The sequence below is a fragment of the Carlito syrichta genome, unplaced genomic scaffold (assembly GCF_000164805.1).
Source record: "Carlito syrichta isolate Samal-C Ts95f unplaced genomic scaffold, Tarsius_syrichta-2.0.1 Scaffold315163, whole genome shotgun sequence".
Lineage (NCBI taxonomy): Eukaryota > Metazoa > Chordata > Mammalia > Primates > Tarsiidae > Carlito > Carlito syrichta.
The window spans coordinates 196,360-219,469 of NW_007259259.1; the positions used below are offsets into that span (position 1 = coordinate 196,360).

The 23,110-nt window shown below is 50.0% G+C and overlaps 1 protein-coding gene across 2 annotated transcripts in view; it reads left to right on the top strand.

Moving 5' to 3' along the window:
• SYNJ2 (synaptojanin 2) overlaps window positions 1-23,110 on the top strand; it is an 84,892-nt gene that overhangs the window by 43,116 nt on the left and 18,666 nt on the right. For both annotated transcript variants that reach the window (XM_021706116.1, XM_021706117.1), the window contains exons 8-17: window positions 492-573; window positions 1,255-1,404; window positions 1,480-1,645; window positions 3,569-3,760; window positions 7,320-7,401; window positions 8,156-8,296; window positions 10,215-10,407; window positions 13,600-13,758; window positions 15,817-15,973; window positions 17,492-17,609. In XM_021706116.1, the coding sequence (XP_021561791.1) occupies window positions 492-573; window positions 1,255-1,404; window positions 1,480-1,645; window positions 3,569-3,760; window positions 7,320-7,401; window positions 8,156-8,296; window positions 10,215-10,407; window positions 13,600-13,758; window positions 15,817-15,973; window positions 17,492-17,609 (1,440 nt within the window). The remainder of the gene's footprint in view (window positions 1-491; window positions 574-1,254; window positions 1,405-1,479; window positions 1,646-3,568; window positions 3,761-7,319; window positions 7,402-8,155; window positions 8,297-10,214; window positions 10,408-13,599; window positions 13,759-15,816; window positions 15,974-17,491; window positions 17,610-23,110) is intronic.

The window sequence follows — 23,110 nt, forward strand, 5'->3', positions numbered from 1 at the left end:
GGTGCTTGTGGCCATGAGTTCAGTGTTCATGAATCAACAATATGTATTCAATAAGGTGTCTTTTTATAGAAACACACATGAGACAAGGTTATATATTGATCAGTTGATGAAATCATGGCCAGAGGCCCACAGGAACCTAACCCTGAATTTCCCCTAGGAGCCATGGTTCCGTATTGGTAATCAGCATCCATGCAACTGTATAGATCATAGCTGCTGTGCAGAACAGGAGCCAGCTGTGCTCATAAGGATCTGGGACATTATACACACAAACTGCCGAAAATGTATTCCTTGTCTGCCTGCCATTCCAGCAGTGCTGGGGAGCCATGGGGATGTGTACTGGGGTTTCTGGGGGCTGCTAGAGAAGAGATGGGTGGTCCTCTCTTGCAACATGTTTCCTTGGGAGTTGACACCAGACACAGGCCCTTGTGCTATGGCCATTGCTTGTTCGAACACAGTGCATGACTGTTGATGTTTCTCCCTCTCGTCCTAAGTTTTCAGAAAGGCACTTTGCGGATGAACTGTCTTGACTGCCTGGACCGAACCAACACCGTGCAATCCTTCATTGCACTTGAGGTCTGTCTCTGCCGTGTGGCCTGTGGAGCCAGCTGCCTTGTGTCCCAGGGCAGGCTGGGCTGACTGGCTTCAGCAGCACGAAGAGGGTGGCGTCACTGGGATGACTGACTTGTTAGCTAAGGGGACGGGAGACAGGGAGGTGCTCAGGCATCCAGCGAGTGGGTCCCAGGGTGGCCAGCTTGCCTGTGCCACCATCTCCCTTTTCCTGTGTTGGAGGTACTTTTTTCACACCCTTTTTGGATATGGGGCCCAAAGTCTCCTAGAGAAACAGTAGTTCTATGAAATGATATCTTGAATATACTCTTGGGCAAAGGCAGTATAAAACTGGCCAGATGTGGCGAGATTTGAAGCTGGGAGGGAGACCTGGGTCTTCATGGCCCTGGCTGCCTGCCCAACCTCTCCTGGCTTGGAGTGGGGCAGAGGGGGCCAGCACCACCTACTGTCCATACCTGTTTGCTGTCTAACCCCTGACAGTGGCTGAGGGGGGAGTGTAAGGGGGTCAAAGGAGAGGCTGGGTGGAACACAAGGATAAAGTTGGGGTGAGTTGAGGTGGGAAGCCACACATGGTCTTCGATAGCGCCGCATGGTCTGCAGGCTGCTGGATAAGGAACTTCTGGGATGGCGCCTGTCGGGGGTCTCGTGGGAGAAGGCTGTGGCGACTGTCTTTTATTTCTTGCCCAGGTCCTTCACCTGCAGCTCAAGAGCCTGGGGCTGAGTTCAAAACCCATCGTAGACCGCTTCCTGGAGTCCTTCAAAGCCATGTGGTCCCTGAATGGGCACAGCCTGAGCAAGGTGTTCACAGGCAGCAGGGCTCTGGAAGGGAAAGCCAAGGTAGGGCCAGGCCCAGGGAGCAGGGTGGAGGCCTCATGGGCCCCTCTCATGGGCTGGGGGTCTGAGCTCTTACAGGTGGGGAAGCTGAAGGATGGGGCCCGGTCCGTGTCTCGCACCATCCAGTCCAACTTCTTTGACGGGGTGAAGCAGGAAGCCATCAAGCTGCTGCTGGTCGGCGACGTCTACAACGAGGAGCCGACAGACAAGGGGCGGATGCTGCTGGACAACGCGGCCCTCCTGGGTAGGGGCTCCTGCCCGCTGGCGTGGGGGTGGGGGGTGGGGGATGCTCCAGCCCCACATTCCCGCTACCCTCATGTCATCCAGAGGGCAGGTGGCAGACACTCCCAGGGGCGTGGCTGGTGGGCCCGTGGCCTGACGGACGGACCTTCCAGCTGTCCCTATGCTGCCTGGAGCTGTGCCTCTGACTGGGAGCTCCCCCCCTCCCTTCTTGGCTCGAGCTATGTTTCCAAGCCTGGAGGAGGGAGAAGCCAGCAGGGCGCTGGGAGAGGTGGCAGACTGTTCTAGAAGCGTCAGCGTCTTTGAATGGTGACCCACTCCAGAAACTCTTTTTTACTGCCCGGGCTCTTGGGCCCCTTGACAGGGGACATTGGCCTGAAGAGCGTCCCAGGAGGTTGGCCCCTGCTTTCTGTCCTGGATCCTGAGGGCCCTGTAGAAGCAGGAAGAGGAGGACACTGTTGTCTCCCTGGATGGAGGCGCCTTCCAGCCTCAGCAGCAAGACTGTCGTGATTCCAGCAATATGTAGAGGCTCCTCGAGGAACTTTTTTTTTAGTTGGGGTCTCATTCTGTCACCCGGATGGAAACGCAGTAGCATGGTCATGGCTCACTCCAGCCTCAACCTGCAGGGCTCAAACAATCCTTCTACCTCAGCCTTCTGAATAACCAGGACTACAGACTAGATGTCACCACACCAGGCTAACTTTTTTTATTTTTTATTTTTTTGTAGAGACAAGTTCTTACTATGTTGCCCAGGCTGGTTATGAACTCCTGGGCTCAAGCAATCCTGCCTCAGCCTCCCGACATGCTGGGATTACAGGTGTGAGCCACTGCACCCCGCCTACTTTTTAAAGCCCTATGTCAGCCGGGTGCGGTGGCTCAAGCCTGTACTCCCAGCACCTTGGGAGGCCAAGGCGAGAGGATTGCCTAAGCCCAGGGGTTTGAGATCACCTGGGCAACTTGGCGAGACCTCATCTCTACAATAAATTTAAAAATCAGCTGAGTGTGGTAGCGACTTGGAAGGCTGAGGCGGAAAGATCGCCCAAGCCCAGTAGGCTGAGACTGCGGTGGCCATGTCACTCCAGCCTGGGTGACAGAGTGAGAGAGTGAGATTCCAACTCCAAAAAAAAAAAGCCCTAAGTGTGAGGTATAACAGATCATTTCAAGTTTTTGGTGTGAAGGTGGGAATACAGGATGGGTGTTTTGGTTGGTAAGACATGAATTATATGAATATACATATTTAGATGTGGTCGGTTGCAATGTCCCCTTTCTTAAATTCCCAACCCTTGTCCTGTGGGATCACGGAGTAGACCCTGAGGACCAGGCTTTTCCCTGTCATGTCTGTGAGATCCCTGGGACATGATGTCACATGGCCTTTGCGACTCCAGTTGGTATAAGAGTGTGGAGATGAATTTCCCATTCGCTGTCTTCAATACCTTTATTGCAGGGAAGCCTTGTGTTACTATGGTTTTAAACCTTTTTTTTCTTTTTTCTTTTTTTTTTTTGTTTTTTGTTTTTTGAGTCAGAGTCTCACTCTGTTGCCCGAGGTGGAGTGTAGAGGCACAATCACAGCTTCTGCAGCCTTGACTTCTGGGGCTCAGACAATCCTTCCACCTCAGCCTTCTGAGTAGCTGGGACTACAGACATATGCTACCACGCCCAGCTAATTTTTAAATTTTTTTTTGTAGACACAATGTCTTGCCAAGTTGCCCAGGCTGGCCTCAAATCCCTGACTCAGGCAATCCTTGCCTCAGCCTCCCAAAGTGCTGGGATAACAGGTGTGAGCCACCGTGCCCAGCCTTTTCCCATCTTCCTAAGAAGACTCTGGGGTCCATATCTAGAGACTCATGAATGGTCTCTCTCCCAAATTTTTGGAGGGTGCCTGGAGTCTGGACCCTCAGAAACACATGCCTTTTATGTTTCCCGACAGTGACTCCCAGGATCCTGAAATCAATGACAGAGCGGCAGTCCGAGTTCACGAATTTCCGCCGGATCCGCATTGCCATGGGGACCTGGAACGTGAACGGCGGCAAGCAGTTCCGGAGCAACCTGCTCAGGACAGCCGAGCTGACCGACTGGCTACTGGACTCGCCCCAGCTCTCCGGGGCTGCTGAGTCCCCAGGTGAGGGCGGCAACTCCGGGAAGACAAAACGCAAGTCTCCCTGACCCGACCATCTTGCCTTTAACGGCCTTGCCTGCCTTGTGGGGTTTCCCATTGGTCTTTCCCTCCGATGTTTAGAAGCACCGTGGTCTGACTTTCCAGTTGATGAGCTGCCCATTTGAGCCTTTCCTTTTCCAGATTTCTTTTTCTTTTCTTTTCTTTTCTTTTTTGACTTGGAGTCTTACTATTTGTTGCCCAGGCTGGAGTGCAGTGGCATGCTCATAGCCACCGCAGCTTCGACCTGCTGGGCTCTGGCAATCCTTCTGCTTCAGCCTTACAAATAGCCGGAACTACAGGTGCACACTACCACACCTGGCTAATTTTTTCACTTATTGTAGAGATGAGGTCTCGCCAAGTTGCCCAGGTTGGTCTCAAACCCCTGGGCTCAGGCAATCCACTCGCCTTGGCCTCCCAAAGTGCTGGGATTACAGGCTTGAACCACCGTCCCTGGGCCCTTTTCCAGATGTTTAGAAGCATTATCACATGGCGAATCTCTCTGTTCTTGAGAAGTTACAGTCTCAGGTTTTAATCACTAGAAGCTTTTTTGCTGGTTTTTTTTTTTTTGAGTTGGAGTCTCACTCTGTCACCCAGACTGGAGTGCAGTGGCATGCTCCCGGCCACCACAGCCTTGACCTGGTGGGCTCTGGCAATCCTTCCGCCTCAGCCTTCCAAGTAGCTGGAACTACAGGCGCGTACTACCATGCTCAGTTAATATTTTTGACTTATTGTAGAGATGAGGTCTCACCAAGTTGCCCAGGCGGTCTCGAACCTGTGGGCTCAGGCAATCCACTCATCTCAGCCTCCCAAAGCACAGGATTACAGACTGAGCCACTGAGCCCGGCTTTTTATTTCTTTCTTTTGAGTCAGAGTCTCACTCTGTCACGTAGGCTGGGGTATTGGGCTCAGGCGATACTTCCACTTCAGCATTCCTAGTAGCTGAAACTATAGGCATGCACCACCTTGCCTGGCTAATTTTTTTAAGTTATTATTTATTGTAGAGACGAGGTCTCACCATGTTGCCTAGGCTGGTCTTAAACCCGTGGGCTCAGGCAATCCTCTTGCCTCGGCCTCCCAAACTGCTGGGGTTTCAGGCATGAGCCACCACGATCTTTAGAAGCTTTTTGCCGCCAGGAGGAAAATGCGGCTTCTCGAGCCGTGGGCGTGTTGGCAGCTGGAGCCCGGCCTCACCTAAATGCTGCTGCTGACTCAGGACAGCCTGTCGGCCTCCCCCAGGCCGACTCTGTTCATCTGCTCTAAGTGGTCATGAAAGAATTTGTGTTTGTTTATTTACTTATTTTGTAATACATATAGACAGAGTCTTCTTCTGTCATCCAGGCTGGAGTGTAGCGATGTGATCATAGCTCATTGCAGCCTCAAACTCCTGGGTACAAGTGATCCTCCTGTGTCAGCCTCCTGAGTAGCTGGGACTGTAAGTGTGCACCACCATGCTCAGCTAATTTTTTAAAAAATGTTTTCTTTAGGGATGAGGTTAAAAAATGTTTTCTTTAGGGATGAGCCTAGGGATGCCTAGGCTGATCGTGAACTCCTGGTCTCAACTCCTGGTCTCCTGCCTCAGCCTCCCAAAGTGCTGGGATTACAGGTGTGACCCAGCATGCCTGGCCCTTGTGTGCTTTTTGAGAATAGAATAATTCCAAATTGGACACCTCACCTTTTGTCTTATATCATGCCATATACTATTGAATGGCCCCAGAACTTAGGATCTGAAGAAGAAATGACTTTTGGAGAATAAGTGAGTTTTGTTCAGTCAGCATTTACTCAAGGGCCTTGCTTTTTCCTGCTTCCTGGGGCTTAGAAAGAGACTCGAGGCACCGTTCTTTGCCTGTTGACAAGTGACCTGTGGCCTGACCGACACACAGTAGCCTGTGCTCAGGCAGTCCTCCACAGCTGCCCGGCAGTGCCCAGAGCTCGTCCCCTCCCCTGGCACACGCTGCCTTCTGCTCCCCTCCCACCCCTCCCCCACCTCAGAGGACAGGCAGCAGTCTACCGTTCAGAGTCACTGGGGTTCTCTGTGTCTGTGTGGCCTGTGTAGGCATTTGTGGGGCCCACTAGGGCAGGCCTGGAAGTGCTGGGAACATTCAGTACTGCCCTGGCCCAGGAGCGTCTCCCCCACTCCTGGTACTAAAGTGACTCCTTTTCCTTTTGCCTGCAGGGAAGAGTGGGTGGCTGGAGCAAGCTGGCTGTACTCTCGCCTATTGGGGTGGACGTCAGTGAGCTCACCAGCTCACTTCTATTGGGGTGGACGTCAGTGAGCTCACCAGCTCACTTCTATTGGGGTGGATGTCAGTGAGCTCACCAGCAGTCCCACTCTAAGCCCACCTGGTTTGGGAGAAGGAGGCGTTGTAGTTACTGTTGCCAACAGATCAAACAGACAGACAGGGACTGTTTTCTTTAAGGAAAAAAAAAATGGCCAGGCTCAGTGGTTCATGCCTGTAATCTCAGCCCTTTGGGAGACAGAGAGGAGAGGATTGCTTGATCCCAGGGTTCAAGACCAACCTGGGCAACTTAGTGAGACCTTGTCTCTACAGTAAATAATAATAATAATAATAATAGTATTAATAATAAAATTAGTCAGGTATGGTGGCACGCACCTGTAGTCTCAGCTACTCAGGAGGCTGAGACAGGAGGATCGCCTGAGCTTAGGAGGCCAAGGCTGCAGTGAGCCGTGATCCTGCCACTGCACTTAGTCTGGGTGACAGAATGAGACTGCCTTAAAAGAATAAAATAGGCCGGACTCGGTGGCTCAACCTGTAATCCCAGCACTTTGGGAGGCCGAGGCAAGTGGGTTGCCTGAGCCCAAGGGTTTGAGACCAGCCCAGCAACTTGGCAAGACCTTGTCTCTACAATAAATTAAAAATTAGCCAGGCATAGTAGCATGTGCCTGTAGTTCTGGCTACTTGGAAGGCCGAGATGGAAGGATTGCCGGGGCCCAGCAGATTGATGCTGGGGTGGCCAGGAGTGTGCCACTGCACTCCAGCCTGGGCAACGGAGTAAGACTCCAACTCCAAAAATAAAAAATAAAATAAAAAAGGCTTTCAATCAGGGAAGTTAGAGGTTCCAGTTGCCCAGAGTAGCCAACAGGGAGGAAATGGACAGCCTGCCTGTCCTTTTGCCGATGGAGGCTGCTTCCCCTCTACTGAGGCCTGGGCAGGCCTTACTTTCTGCACTTTCTGCAGCATGAGTGTGGCTGGGCATGAGGGCTCAGGTGCCCAGGGGTCAGAGGTCATGAATGGAGAGATTCTGTAAATGGCCGCAGGAATTATGGTAAACCCCAGACTCCGCTGTCTGAAGGGAGCAAAAGTGGACTCGCTGGGCTTCCCATCAAACGGGTGTTTCCAACCCAGGTTCTGTTGGAGCCACTCCCCAGCAGTGGTGACAGCCTCCTTGGGTTGGACGTTGGCAGTGGACAGTGAGGCTCAGAAAAGCAGCGGGAAACCCCATGGACTCCATCCTGCAGGACTTGGTGGTTCTGATTTCTCTCATCTCCTGTCTTTTCCCCCAGATGACAGCAGCCCAGCTGACATATTTGCCGTGGGCTTTGAAGAGATGGTGGAGTTGAGTGCGGGGAATATTGTCAATGCCAGGTAAGGAGCCAGGTGTGGAGCAGGGCGGGACTTCTTGAGTCAGGTGCCTGCCAGGGAGCAGGGCCTGGAGGCGCTTCTAGACCCTGCCTGCTTCTGAACCAGTCAACCTATGGCCCTGGCTGTGTGGGTGTCTCTGATTAGGCTCCTTTCCTGCACTCACCTGTAGGCACAGACCTGCTCTTCCTTCCCTGCTAATTAAGGAAGTAGAAGGAAGAACTGATGACTACTGTGTTTTCTCTGAGGTGATCTGGGAGGCTGTGGGTTCAGGCCAGTTCACACTACTACAGGGAGCTGGTGGGTGTGAACATGGGATGGGCGGGGAGGGCAGGGCGGCGAGAGCGGCTGGTTCACATCTCCTGGGGCAAGACGTTCCTCTCCTTCACACCACGACCAAGGAAAGAATCAAAACCACTGGATGAACATGTAATACAAAGTCAGCCAGACCTTCCCCACCCCCATACTGGCCCAGCTTTATTTCAAGGAAGTTTCTGAACAAGTAAATCAAACTGATTCTGCAGTGCCCACGAGAAGGCCCTGTGCTGGGATTCATGGGTCGAAGAGGGGGCTGCCACGATGTCTGAGACACAACCCAAAATACGCAGATCAGCCACTCAAGGAAGGAAGGCGTGACACTGACACTGGGGAGCAGGTGGTGTGACATCAGTTCCGTAAAAGAATAAGCTCAGGGCTGGAGCGTTGTTGCCAGTGCCTCCAACCACTGAAGACAGCGCCCTTCTCTCTTTTTCTCTGCCAGTACCACCAACAGGAAGATGTGGGGTGAGCAGCTTCAGAAAGCCATCTCACGCTCTCATAGGTACATTCTCTTGACTTCGGCACAGCTGGTGGGCGTCTGTCTTTATATCTTTGTACGTCCATACCATGTCCCGTTCATCAGGTAAGAACATTCAGTTTACAAACATCTGGGGCACAGGGGGCTGTTCGTCTTTGTGTCTTGTTCTATGACTTCTTCCTCCCCCAACCCCCTTCTGCAGGGATTGGGACCTGACATTATTCGAGATAAATGTAGCCAAACCCCCAAGGAAAAACCCGGCTGAATAGAATATTGTCTAACAGTTAAAAAGCCACAGTGGGAAACGTCTGACTTGGGAAGCTGAACTCTTAGGAAGAGTGTTGCCTGATCGTTGTCACCCAAGCTCATTCCTGGGCGAGAAAAGGGTTTCCTTGTGGGAATTTTCCAGACAGGAAACTTCTGAGCAAGGGCTGACTCACCCATCAGGAAATGCCAAGTCTTTTGTTTCTTCTAAAGAGAATTCTATGGAAAATGTGTGGGCCTCTACCACTGTCGTGCCATTGTTGTCTCTCCATGGTGACAGCGTTGCAAGTACCAGAAAGGGAAATCTTAGGAAATGTGTCTCCTTTGGGAAAGGGTGTGTGTGGGTAAGGGTGTCAGTGTGGGTTTTAAGGTGTCGGAGGAACTCATCTTCTGCCTCAGTTTTTTTTTGTTTTGTTTTGAGTCAAGGTCTCACTCTGTTGCCCAGACTGGAGTGCAGTCATGATCACAATCACGGCTCATGGCAGCCTCGACTTCCTGGACTGAGGCAATCCTTCTACCTCAGCCTCCCGAGTAGCCTGGACTACAGGCACGTGCCACCACACCCAGCTAATATTTCTATTTTTATTTTTGTAGAGACGAGGTTTCACTGTGTTGCCCAGGCTGGTCTCAAACTCCTGAGCTCGAGCAGTTGCTCTCCTCGACCTCCCAAAATGCTGGGATTGCAGGCATGAGCCACCATGCCTGGTCTTCCCTCAACTTTCCAGTAGCCACCTATTGCCACCCAGTCTTAGGGCATTCAAGTTCCCTCCAGTCTTTCATGGCTGATGCCTGGCACCAAGCTGGACTTCCTCCTGGGACAAGCAGGATTGTCCATGTGATTCGAGCACCACAGGTATACGTTGTGGCAGCACTGTGCTCTGAGTCCCGGCCCTCGCCTCTGACTTCCAGAAGATATTCCTGGCAGTGTCCCAGATTAGCAGGTCCAGGTTGGCAAGGATTAGAGAAAGACATGGTTAGGGTGAAGGTGAGAAAGGAACCCTTCAAGAAAGGCAGCAAAGCTGCGGAGCCCCACATTTCCGGCCCTGTGTCCTCGACTTCTCGCCCCAGTGGCCCTGAGTTTGTCCACCTTGGCGAGCTACCAGGCTCATTTTGTCTCCCTGGGCACAAGTACCCCAGTAGGCCTCAGCCTGTGGCACTGCCACAGAGACAATCTGCTTGTAGGTCATGGCTCTGTGGACCTGCCTATCACCTGTGTGTGTTGTGAGTTGGCGTTCTGACATGAGCAGGAGTCTGCATTGCACAGGGGGTCCATTAGAGACCACCCACCCGCCCAGCCTAATGGACTGCTGGTTTCCCAGTTTTGAAAATGGGTTGAGTGCCCAGATGGCTGCTCCTGTGGTTGGCATGACAGCTGCAGGGGGTGAGCTGGTGGGTGGTGACATCCGTGCTGCTCCTGCTGGCAGTGAGGACCAGGGGCGGACACAGGGGTAACAGGTCCTCAGTTCCATGGGTGCTCTTGTGAGCACAGGGCACTTCTGAGTCAGGGTGTGGACGAGGTGCTCAGAGCGACTGTTGGCAGCTGGGGGAGGTGGCCTCCAGACCATGGAGTCTATGGAGGTCTCCTCGGTCACCGTTTGGGGTGGCCACTACAGATGGGACTGAACAGACTCTGATCAGAGGATCTTGGCACTCTCAGAGTGGCCCGTCCCACCACTGCTGGCTCTTCTCTTGAGCAAAGCAGATCATGCATTTCCTTAGCTGCCACTGAGCACCAACAGCCTGTGCCCTTCTGTTCCAGGGATGTGGCGATCGACACGGTGAAGACGGGCATGGGGGGAAAGGCAGGGAACAAAGGCGCTGTGGGCATCCGCTTCCAGTTCCACAGCACCAGCTTCTGCTTCATATGCAGTCACCTGACAGCCGGGCAGTCCCAGGTGAAGGAGCGGAACGAGGACTACAGGGAGATCACCCAGAAGCTCTGCTTCCCCACGGTGCGTGGGTTCAGTCACCTCCCCGCTCCGCTCAGCCCCTCACGGGCTGCTGGTAGGAGTCAGGCACTGGGGCCCAACTGTGGGGAGGGGAGGTGGCTGTGTCACTCCACGAACATGGCAGGGTGTGCCCAGAGGGCTCCAGCCCTGAGCATTTGTCTCCTCCTGACTCCAGACCTTTCCTGAGTGTCGGCATGGATCTAGATTCTCGTATGTGCATTTTCCGATTTTCCAAGTGATGATTTGGGGAAAGAAAACCAGAGCGTCCGTGCTTTGGTCTGTCCAAGCGGTGAGAACATTTGAATCCTGGTAGTACAGGACCCCATTTTCTTGAGAGTCACAGTCATCACACACTTTTTTTTGTGGCTCAGATAAGAACACGCTTTTTCTCTAGGCACCATGGCTTACCGCTGTTATCCTAGCACTTTGCGAGGCCAAGTCATGAGGATTGTTTGAGCCCAGGGTTCAAAAGCAGCCTGGGCAGCATAGTGAGACCTTGTCTCCAAAAAAAAAATACCAAAAATTGAAAAATTAGCCGGGCTTGGTGGCATGTGCCTTTCGTCTCAACTTCTTGGGAGGCTGAGAGGGAAGGATCACCAAAGCCCAGGAGGTCAAGGCTTCATGCCACTGCACTCCAGCCTGGGTGACAGAGTGAGACCCCACTTCAACACACACACACACACACACACACACACACACACACACACACAACGCGCTTTAACTCAGTGAATTCATGACGAGGCAGCCTGGATCCCCCATCCTCAAGGTTGCCAATAACGCACATTATACTGCCCCCTTGTGGCTGCCTGGAGGTTTCCCCCTGAAGCCTGAGGACATTATTTTTTTTTTTATTTTTTGAGTTGGAGTCTCACTCTGTCGCCCAGGCTGGAGTGCAGTGGCAGGCTCACAGCCACCCCAGTGTTGACCTGCTGGGCTCAGGTGATCCTTCCGCCTCAGCTTTCCAAGTAACTGGAACCACAGGCATGCGCTACCATGCCTAGCATATATTTTTTTTAATTGTAGAGTCGAGGTCTCACCAAGTTGCCCAGGCTGGTCTTGAACCCCTGAGCTCAGGCAATCCTCTCACTTTGGCCTCCCAAAGTGCTGGGATTACAAGCTGAGCTACTGTGCCCGCCCAGGACTTTATTTTTTAGATATGTGTTCTCCTTCCTGTGCAGAGATGACGCCCTGCACACCTCTGGCCCTGAAGCACCCGGGCCCTCCTATTCCTTGAAGTGAGGGTAGACTCCAGCTGTTCTCTCCGGAGAATCTTCCAGTGTCTGAGAGGTGGGAGTTTGGAGTCATGGAGCTCTTCCCTGCGAGAACTCTTAAGAACCCTTAAAAGTGACATCCCATTTACTGGGCTGCATAAGCACACAAGGCAAAAATGCCTTAGTTTTCATTAATAAGTGTCATACTTCTTGTTGTAGTTTTTATTTTTTGAGGGCTGGGTGCGGTGGCTCATGCCTGTAATCCTAGAACTTTGGGAGTCCAAGGCGAGAAGATTGCATAAGCCCATGAGTTCAAGACCAACCTAGACAAATAGAGCCGTCTCTAACAACAACAAAAATTAAATGAACTGGACACAGTGGCCTATAGTCCTAGCTACTGGGGAGGCTGAGGCATAAAGATCACCTGAGCCCAAGGAGGTCGAGGCTATGGTGAGCCATGATTGTGCGACTACACTCTGGCCTGAGCAACGAGTGAGACTCTTGACTCAAAAACAAAACAAAACCAAACAAAACAATGCTATTTTGAAATAGTAAACTTGGGACACATTCCACATAATTAAAAGATTTATAATGTAGCTCTTTTTTTCACAAACAAATACTAAAGTTACCTATAAGTTAATATTCTTCATTGGTATTGTCTGATATGGTAGCCACTGGCCATAAGTGGCTCTTTAAATTTAAATTAAATAAAATTAAAAATTTCTTGTTTGCACTGGCGACATTGAAAGTGCCCAGTATCTGTGAGTGGCGTGGCGCTGCAGAAAGTTCAGTTGGACTAGACAGTCGTTGTGTTTGCTTAGGATCATTTGGATCTGCTGTCCAAGGCTATTGTCACAGGGTGGGAGTAGTGGGAATGCCAGATAGTTTAGGGGAACAGAAGCATTTCTGGAGCCAGGCAGAACTGAGCAGAAACCGCATCTCTGTCCGCGCTGGCTGAGTAACCTTCAGCACGCGATGTGAGTTCGGAACTTTTGTTTGCTTAATTTGAAAGAAAGCCAGTAGTCTGCTTCACAGGGGCTGCTGTGAGGACAGTGTGCGCCTGAACAGTTCCCAGCCCTTGCCGGCAGCCCACCCGTGGCTGCTGGTGTCCCTGTGTGACTCCTGGGAGAGAGAGAGAAAAAAAACGAGGACCCCAAGAGCTCTCCAGGCCCAAGCTGGGGCCTGGACTTCGAGCAACTGGGCATGACTAGGGGTGGCAGGAAGGAGAGAGAGGGTCCCAGGATGAGAACACCCACGACGTGTGGAGGTTGAAGAAGATGCCCGTGCTGAGCCTGCACACTGCTTTCCCAAAGCTTCACTCACATGGTGCTGAGTGCTTGGGTAGTGCCTAGGAGGACACACAGCCCAACCCTGGGGGTCAGGGTCCATGCAGGACACACTGGTGGTCTTGCTCCCCGAGTCAGCTCTCTCCAACCCACTCAGAAACACTATGGTTTAAAGTGAAAAAGTGAGCCACGTAAGATCACCTCAATAGGCTCCAGGGTAAGTGGAACTCAAGAAACTCTGGTAGAAAACTTTTATTTACTTTTTTATTTTTGAGTCAGGGTCTTGCTCTGTCGCCCCGGCTGGAGTGCAGTGGCCCCATCACAGCTCACTGCAACCGCAACCTCCTGGGCTCAGGCAGTCCTCCTTCCTCAGCCTCCCAAGTCGCTGGTACTATAGGTGCATACCATCACGCCCAGCCAATTTGGTTTTTTTTTTTGTAGAGACGAGATTTTGCTATGCTGCCCAGGCTGGTCTTGAACTCCTGGACTCAAGCAATCCTCCCGCCTTGGCCTCCCCAAGTGCTGGGATTACAAGCGTGAGCCACTGCACCCAGCCTAGAAACCTTTTTTTTTTTTTAAAAGAAACATTGTAAGAAAAATGCTCCTGCTTGTCCTCAACCCCAAGAGCTTGTCCCCTCTTCCCCTCTACCTTCCTTGCCAAGTGGGTTAGAATGACCGTGCTTTTCTTTACAACTTAGGGGAGAAATGTTTTTTCTCACGATTACGTGTTCTGGTGTGGCGATTTCAACTACCGCATTGATCTGACTTATGAAGAAGTCTTCTATTTTGTTAAACGCCAAGACTGGAAGAAACTTCTGGAATTTGATCAACTTCGACTACAGAAATCAAGTGGGAAAGTAAGTTGTGCTTGTAAAACAGTTTTCGGCAGCTGCTCCCATCGGCATGGCACGTGCAGGCGAGTGTACAGGAAATTCAGTCCCAGGAGTGGATCTGACAGTGTTTCTGATATTGTAGAAAGCTCATGGGCATGTGAGGTGGGGCAGGGGTGGCCATCACTCACACCCCGTCCCTCTTCCACCAGGCTTTGGCAAGCCGCGTGTAGGACCTGGGTGTCTCCCTGCAGAGAGGCCCCTGCCGTGGGAAAGCACACTGGATGTGTTTACACCGGCTGCAAAAGCCAGTAGCCGTCAGTGTCTCCCCTCCCAAGGCGTGCACTCCCAGGGCTGAGGGGGGTCTGCTGTCTCGTCCCCCTCCAGACAGGCTGAGCCCTCTGTTCCTGTGTCTCGCCCATGAGTCTGTAGCTGTGCTCAGTTCCAGTGGCCCTGATGTCAGTGTCTGGGCACATCACCGCATGGGGCTGTTGAATGTGGATTTACACGAGCCACACACACCAAGTTACCCACCTCCCCCTCCTCATGGGTGAGACCGTTTGGGGACTGTTTCATTTGAGGCTTCGTGAAGCACCAAGTGACACTTTGGCCTCTGCTCTAATGACTTTATTTTGGTGATAGCACTATTTCCTGTTGGTGAAAATGCTAATAGATTATAACAATATCTAACACACCAAAATGTACACACAATCCTCATAGTCACCCTGCAGATCGGGTATAATACCCATTTTATAGAGAAAGAAGACTGAGGGCAAGGTGAGCTGGCATCTCCCAAGGTCACATAGCACACATGGCTGGGATTCTATTTCCCCAACATGGCCTGTGTGCAGTTTTTTAGAAACACCTCAGGCCATGACACAAATAGCAAAGATTCAACAATAGGATCTGTCCTCAGTTCTTCAAGGTGACACCAGCCGGCTTCCACGTGTCCCAAATTTATCTCCTCCTCCAACTAGGACTGTTTGTTTATCCGCGTGCCTGTTGGCCTCCCAACAAGATGGCTGAGCTGAGGACCGTGCGTCTAAGGTCCATTGGCCTGGAGAGAAAGAAGCAGGTTAAATGTGTGCACACAGGGCAGACAAGGTCGCTCGCAGAGCACACGGTTTGGACATTCCTCCAGGTTTTCTGCCTCTTCCCGCCTCTACCCCTGTCGGGACGAGGATGGCTGAGGGGTGGCTGGATGAACAGGTGACCACAGAAACCACCCTCAGGGTAGCTTCTTTCTTCCTCTTGCCAGCAGTCTCATGCCCTGGCACGTTTCCCCAAGGGCCCAAGTGGGCGTCTGCTCCAAGCCAGTCCACAGCCACACAGAGAGCTCAGCTTTCACACTGTGCTTCTGCATACTCAGCTCGTTAACAAGTACTGATGGAGGTCTTGTCAGGTGTGGGCGGGGCCTTGCACCGAGTCTGGAACTGGACAAATGAGACACCTGACCCTGCCTCGAGCCATTCGGTGTCTCCAGGGGGACACTGGATAAATGGGACACTGGAAGGAGGGGAAGATGCAGGGTGGTGTGTCACACAGTGTCTGGATGCGTAAAGAATCACCACTTTCTTGGCAATGAAAAGGCACACATGGCCAGGTACAATAGCTCATGCCTGTAATCCCATCACTGTGGGAGGCTAAGGTGGGAGGATCACTTGAGCCCAGAGTTCAAGACCAACCTGGGAAAAATGGTACAAAAAAATCGAAAACATTAGCCAGGCATGGTGGCGCATGCCTATAGTCCCAGCTACTCAGGAGGCTGAGATGGAAGGATCACCTGAGTCCAGCAGGTCAAGGCTGCAGTGAACCGTGATTGTGCCACTGCACTCCAGGCTGGGCAACAGAGTAGGACTCCAATTCAAAAAAAGAAAAAAAAAAAGAAAAGAAAACCACACGTATGTCCAGTTTGAGACATATTTGCAAATGCAGAGTTGCTTCTGATACTTTTCAGGTATTGTTGCTTATTTTATTTTCCAGGAACAGGGCGCCCTGGGATGTGCCTTTTCACTTGTTTTTGTCTATAACATACACAATCTGGGAGACTGAAGGTGGTCTTATGACTTCTTTTTCTCCCAATAGATTTTTAAAGACTTTCATGAAGGAGCCATTAATTTTGGACCCACCTACAAGTATGACGTCGGCTCAGCTGCCTACGACACAAGCGACAAGTGCCGCACACCAGCCTGGACGGACAGGGTGCTGTGGTGGAGGAAGAAGCATGCTTTTGATAAAACAGGTGAGTGACACGTGCACGTCTGAGAGCTGGTGGGTGTGGGGGGGGCGGGGGGTATGGTAAACACTGCGGAGGAAAAACAACACATTTCTCTGACCACGCTCTGCTCTGTAAAGCACAATCATTTTGATAACCCACAGTGACACGGAAGTCACCCAGATGTTAACTCCTAAGCCTTGGAAGTTGGGCTTTGGGGAGGCTCCTCCTCCCTCTAATCCCACCCCTTATTCTGGGGGGAGGAAGGGAGGGAAGTGTGGGGATGTCTCCTGCCTCTACACGCACTCACTTAACTCACTCACGTCCTTTATCCAGCTCATTTTGTTCAGCCAAACTTATTTTTTTGTTGGAGTCTCACTCCGTCGCCCTGGGTGGAGTACCGTGGCATACTCACGGACACCCCAACATCGACTCGCTGGGCTCCAGTGATCCTTATGTCTCAGCCTTCCAAGTAGCTGGAACTACAGACACACGCTACTGTGCCCGGCTAATTTTTTATTTATTGCAGAGACGAGGTCTCACCAAGTTGGCTGGGCTGTTCTCAAACCCGTGGGCTTAGGCAATCCACTTGCCTCGGCCTCCCAAAGTACTGGGATGACAGACTGAGCCACCAAGCCCAGCCAGCCAAACTCTTACCTGCTTAGTAGCCCAACTCCAGGCCAGGCACAGTGGCTCACACCTGTAAACCCTGGGAGGGCATAGTGGGGGGATCACTTGAGACCAGGCGTTTGAAACCAACCTGGGCAACATAGTGTGATCCTGTCTACGAAAATTAAAAAATATTAGCCAGGTGTGGCGGTGCACACCTGTAATCCTACCTACTTGGGAGGCTGAAGGGGGAGGATCACTTGAGCCCAGCAATTCGAGGCTACAGTGAGCATTGATTGAGCAACAGATTGAGACCTTGTCTCTAAAACAAAAAAACTCACTTCCAAATTGAATATGATCAAGACATGATAAAAATAAGAGTTGAATTTTTTTAATCCATGAGTTGTCAAGTATGTTCTGAACGATTACTGATGCCCAGCTAGAAAGTGAGGCTTATTTAGAGTTAGAATACCAGCCAACTAGTTCAGAAACAACATTTGCACACTTCAGGAGAGATGTCTGCTGAGATTTCAAAGCCATCTGTAGGTAGAAAAGATAAATTTTCCTTCAGATGAGTTGGAGAACACCTGTGTGGCCCGGGGCACTGGGAGGCCGAGGCCTCTGTACAAATCACTGCAGAACTGGGAATCTCCTGGACCCTGGGACAGAAACCCAAGCAGCAGCAGGGTGTGTCCCAGGCCTGTAGGTCGTGGGCAGGGGGGACAGCAGGCGAGGTTCGAATCACGTATGGGCAGTGTTTTGAACCCTAGGCTCCACAGCAGCTGAGGCCTGGTTTCACCTTCAGGGGTAAAGCGGGTGAGTCTGGGGCACAGAGGGTCTGGTGGAGACTCTGTTGTGGAAATTTCGTGATTGTATTCTGGATGCTGATATGACTTTGTGTTGCATGTGGATTTCTTGCCTGGGCCCTGCGAGTAGCTGGAGAACTCAACCTTCTCGACAGCGATCTAGACGTCAACACCAAGGTCAGCCACGCCTGGTCTCCTGGTGCCCTCAGGTATTACGGCCGCGCGGAGCTACAAGCCTCTGATCACAGGTGAGGCCCTTGCTCCTTTGCTGGGAAAGTCCGCGTCACCTCCTCCCCGCAGGGAGCCCACAAGCTGCATATAAGGGTCTGTGGGTATGCTTAGGGAGCAAAGGATAACATCACAGATGTCTGTACCCGCCACCAAGAATTAATCAAGGCTAGCATTTTGTCATGGCTCCATATCATAAATAACAGTATTTATGCAATACACAACCTATTGTATTTTGTGGCTTTTCCATTTTCTCAAATGATGTCACATGCAGCTTGCTTTTGTTACTTAATATTCTTTTTTTTTTTCCCCCTTGAGTCAGGGTCTCACTCTGTCACCCAGGCTGGAGTACACAACTCGACCTCCTGGGTTCAGGCAATCCTTTCGTCCCAGCCTCCCTAGTATCTGTGGCTATAGGTACGCACCACCACACCCAGCTACTTTTCTGATTTTTGTTTGTTTGTTTGTAGAGATGAGGTCTCGCTATGTTGCCTAGGCTGGTCTCAAACTCCTGGGCTCAAACAATCCTCCTGCCTCAGCCTCCTAAAGTCCTGGGATTACAGGTGTGGATATGTTTAAACACACAGTAGAGGATGGCATTTGAGGGTGTGGATAAGGAAGGATTTGACGTTCCCAAGTCTGCTGCCAAACCAGCATGTTGGTTTCAACTTTTCTAAAGGAAGAAATTATGTAGATGCCTCTAAGTTCTTCAGATACATTTGCACATACATACCCCGAAGTAACTCTTGGGAAAGCTTTAGATTTATGATGTTAAGGTCTGTTAGCTCAATAAGTAAATCTTTTTTTTTTTTTTTTTTTTTTTTTTTGAGTCAGGATCTCACTTTGTCACCCAGGCTGAAGTGCAGTAGCAGAATCATAGCTTACCATGGCCTCTACCTCCTGGGTTCAGGTGATTCTCCCACCTCAGCCTCCCAAGTAGCTGGGACTATAGGCATGCACCACCATGCCTGGCTAATTTTTTAAATTTTGTGTAGAGACGGGGCTTACAATGTTGCCCAGGTTGGTCTCGAAATCATGGGCTCAAGCAAGCCTCTCACCTAGGCCTCCCAAAGTGCTGGGATTACAGGCATGAGCCACCATGCCCAGCCCTCAATGAGTATATTTAAAAAACCTTCATATAACCAGTATTTCTTGAGAGCCCTCATATGCCAGGCCCTGTTGCTGGCACTGGAGGTGAGCAGTGAACAAAACAGATGAGACCATGCTCTCATAGAATTTTCCAGAGAGGACAGACAGACAACAAACAAACATGTGAAAGAAAGCAGAGTGGTGGCAGGGGCCAGGCCGGGGCTGGGGCTGTTTTCCACCCACCGTCCAGGGCAGGCTCTTGGGCTGTGACTTCAGAGCAGGGCCCTCATGGGGGAGAGAGGGGCAGGTGGGATGTCCAAGGGAGAGCAGGCCAGGGGAGCGTGACAGCGAGGCCCAGGAAGGAGAATCGGGGCTGAGCGGGGGGCGGGGGGCGCACAGGGGTGGAGCAAATGAGAAACCCAGGCCCTGTGGGGCCCTGGAGGCCATCAAAGGCACACCAGCCTCTGCTCCGAGCCAAGTGTGGGCCATGGCAGTGAGAAGCAAGGGTCTGGGGAGATTCTGAGAGTGGGGCCGTCAGAGCTGGCTGATGGCTTAGCTCTGGGGTACGAGAGAAAGGAGCTGGGGCAATGCCAAGGACTTGGCCTGAACAAGAGAAGGATGGAGGAGCCTTTGCTTGACTGGGGGAGGCGGTGGCACTGCAGACTTGGGCGAGCATTACCTCTCTAACTGCGAAAGTAGTAGACCTCTAGGCCGGGCGTGGTGACTCATGCCTGTGATCTCAGCACTTTGGGAGGCTGAGGTGAGAGGATGGCTTGAGTCCAGGAGTTTGAGACCAGCCTGGACAAAATAGTGAGATATCATCTCTATAAAAATAAGAAAGTAGATCATCTTGTTTATGGATAATTAGCAGAAACTGTGTACAAACAAATCATCCACAGTGCCATCATCTGAGAATGTCTAGTGATGGATAGTCATGAATCTTTCCACTGTATTTTCCATGTACATTAGATTTTATGCCAAAATGTTAACCTGTGTGTATGTGTGCTCATGTGTACACATGCTTACAGATTAAGAATTAGGGGCCAGGTACAGTGGCTCTCATCTGTAATTCCAGCACTTTGGGAGGCCAAGGTGGGAGAATCATTTGAGACCAGGAGTTTGAGATCAGCCTGGGCAACATAGTGAAACCTCATTTCTACAAAAAATAAAAAAAATTAGCCGGCCGTGGTGGCACAGGTCTGTAGTCTCAGCTACTTGGGAGACTGAGGAGGGAGAATAGTCTGAACCCAGGAGTTCAAGGCCATGGTGAGCTGTGATCATGCCACTGCACTACAGCCTGGGTAACAGAGTGAAACCCTGGCTCATAAAAAAATAAAGAACAAAATAAGAATAAGGATTATGTTATGCAAACTGTTATATCATTTGCTTTCTTCTTACTACATTAATAGTTTAAATTAAACTTTTTCTTTTGAGGGCATTGTAGATTCACATGCAGTTTTTGTTTGTTTGTTTTGAGTCGGGGGTCTCACTCTGTTGCCTAGGCTGGAGAGCAGTGGCATAATCATAACAGTCACGGCTCACCACAGCCTTGATCTCCTGGGCTTAGGCGATCCTTCTGCCTCACCCTATGGAGTAGCTGGGACTACAGGCATGTGCTACCACGCCCAATGGATTTATTTTTTTTTTTTTAATTAAAGTCTCACTCCATCGCCCAGGCTGGAGTGCAGTGGCACACTCACTGCCACCCTAGTGTCGACCTGCTGGGCTCCAGCAATCCTTTCCGCCTCAACCTTCCAGGTAGCCAGAACTACAGGCAGGCGCTACCACACCCGGCTAATTTTTTTACTTATTGTAGAGACGAGGTATTTCCAAGTTGCCCAGGCTGGTCCTGAACCCTCGGGCTCAGGCAATCCACTCGCCTTGGCCTCCCAAAGTGCTTGGATGACAAGCTGAGCCACCGAGCCTGGCCTATTTTTAAACTTTTTTGTTGAGGCGAAGTCTTGCTTTGTGCCCAGGCTGGTCTCAAGCAATCCTGGGCTCAAGCAATCCTCCCACTTCAGCCTCCCAAAGTGCTAAGATTACAGGTATGAGCCACTGTGCCCAGCCAGATTCACACGCAATCATAAGGAATAATTTGGAGAGTTCCTGTGTATCTTTGTCCAGTTCCCCCCGTGCTGACATCTTACACGTCTCTATTGTGGCTTCACAGCCAGGACACTGCCGTTGACACAGTTGGGATCCAGAACGTTCCATCCCCGAAAGGGTTCCTTGTTGCCCTGCTATAGCACTTGTTTCGCCGCTCCCATTCTCTCCCTAGCCCCATCCACTGCCATCTTGCTCCTTTCTATAATTTTGTCATTTCAAGAGTGTTTATATAGATTTATGTCTATGAAAATGCTTATTTTTTTATTTTTAATTTTAAGGATGTGGGGTACAGTTCAAGGTTAAGTATACAAATGTTCGTTATGCAGGCACCCTTGTTGATGAGGTGTGCGCCCCCTCCCCCGGCAGAATCCCACTACTGCCGATCCCCCCTCCCCCCGCGATTTCCCACTACTGCCAATCCTTTTCTTATAGTATTGTCACAATTGTTCAAGGTCCACTTACGAGTGAGAACATACTCAGTTCTTTGTTTCTGTGATAGATTACTCACATTACTCATAATTCTGGCCTTTAGGAAGCATTTGCTTCTCTTCTGTTTTCTGAAAGAGTTTTGAATTGGTATTGTTTCTCACTAAATGTTTCATAGAATTCTCTCATGAAGCCACCTGGGCCTGGAGTATTCTTTATGGAAAATTTTTCACTGTGAGTTCAACTTGTCTTCAAGTAATTTGTCTATTTCATTAAATTGCAAAATATATTACCATACAATTATGTATAATATTTTCTATACTTTAAATGCCCTTAAGATCTATAGGGCTATCTTCCTGTATCATTGTTGTTATTATTACCTAGCTGTTTCTGTATTTTTCTTTTCCTGATCATTCTGGCAAGAGATTTATCAAATATATTGGTCTTTTCAAATAATGACCTTTGGTTTTACTAATCTGATTGTAATTCTGTTTTCTATTTCTTTAGTTTTTGCATTTTAAAAATTATTCTCCTACACATTAACACATTTAGCAGTGTCGTGTTTTCTTGGTTAATGGACCCCCTCATATTTGAAATGACCCACTTTATCTCTGGTAATATTTTATGCTTTTATGCTCTCAAACCTTTTTGTTTTGTTTTCATTTACTTTTCCATATTTCTCTTGAATAGTGTTAGTGTGGTATAGTTTTCCCATTCTCTTATATTTATCCCAAGTTCATATATTACAGCGAGTTTCCTGTAGACTTAACTTTTCCAGGAGATCTAGACACTTGGGCCTCCTTGACTTTGTCTTTTGGAATAAGAAGACAGCAAGGCTCTATTGAGTTCCCACTCAGTATGCTCTAGCTTGAAGCTCTCTCCAGGCAATGAGCTGTCCTTATCATAGGGCTCTGTCTTTTCCCCTTACTGATGAATCACTGTCTTATACTTCCAGGTTACCAATGCCTAAAAACTATTTTTTCATATATTTTTCTGACTTTTCAATTGTCAAAATGGGGAAGCTAAATCTGTTTTCTGCTGCTTTATTTATTATCATTTTTTTTCTTTTTTGAGTTGGAGTCTCACTCTGTCGCCCAGACTAGAGTGCAGTGGCTGCTCCCGGCCACCGCAGCCTCGACCTGCTGGGCTCTGGTGATCCTTCCCACCTCGGCCTTCCAAGTAGCTGGAACTACAGGCGCGCGCTATAATGCCCGGCTAATTTTTTGATTTATTGTAGAGATGAGGTCTCACCAAGTTGCCCGGGCGGGTCTCGAGCCCGCAGGCTCAGGCAATCCACTCACTTCAGCCTCCCAAAGTGCAGGATTACATGCTGAACCACCGAGCCCAGCTTCTGCTACTTTATATCTACATGAGAAAAATAAAATTTATTGTTACATTTTTCCCTCGATCAGTTGATACACACTTAGACTGTCTACTTTTTGGTTATTGCAAATAAAATTGCTATAAATATTGAAGATTTCTAATAATTTTTTTAAAAATTTGAATTCCAGGAGTGGAGTGCTATATTGTATGTCAAATATATGCTTACTTTTATAAGAAACTACAATACTGTTTTCAGTATAGCTATACCCTTTGTATTCCAGAAAGCAATATCTTAAACTTCCAGTTTTCCAATTCTCTTTAATATCTGGTATAGTCATTACTTTAATTGTGTTCCTTCTAATGAGTGTGTAATTGTACCTGTGTAAAAGGTTTTTCAGTCATCTTTTTTCTAGATTTTAAAAAAAACTCAGCCGGGCACAGTGTCTCCCAGTACTTTGGGAGGCTGAGGCAGGAGGATCGCATGAGGCCAGGAGTTCAAGATCAGCCTAGGCAACATAGTGAGACTTCATCTCTACAAACAGAATTTTTAAAAATTAGCCAGGTGTGGAGGCATGCA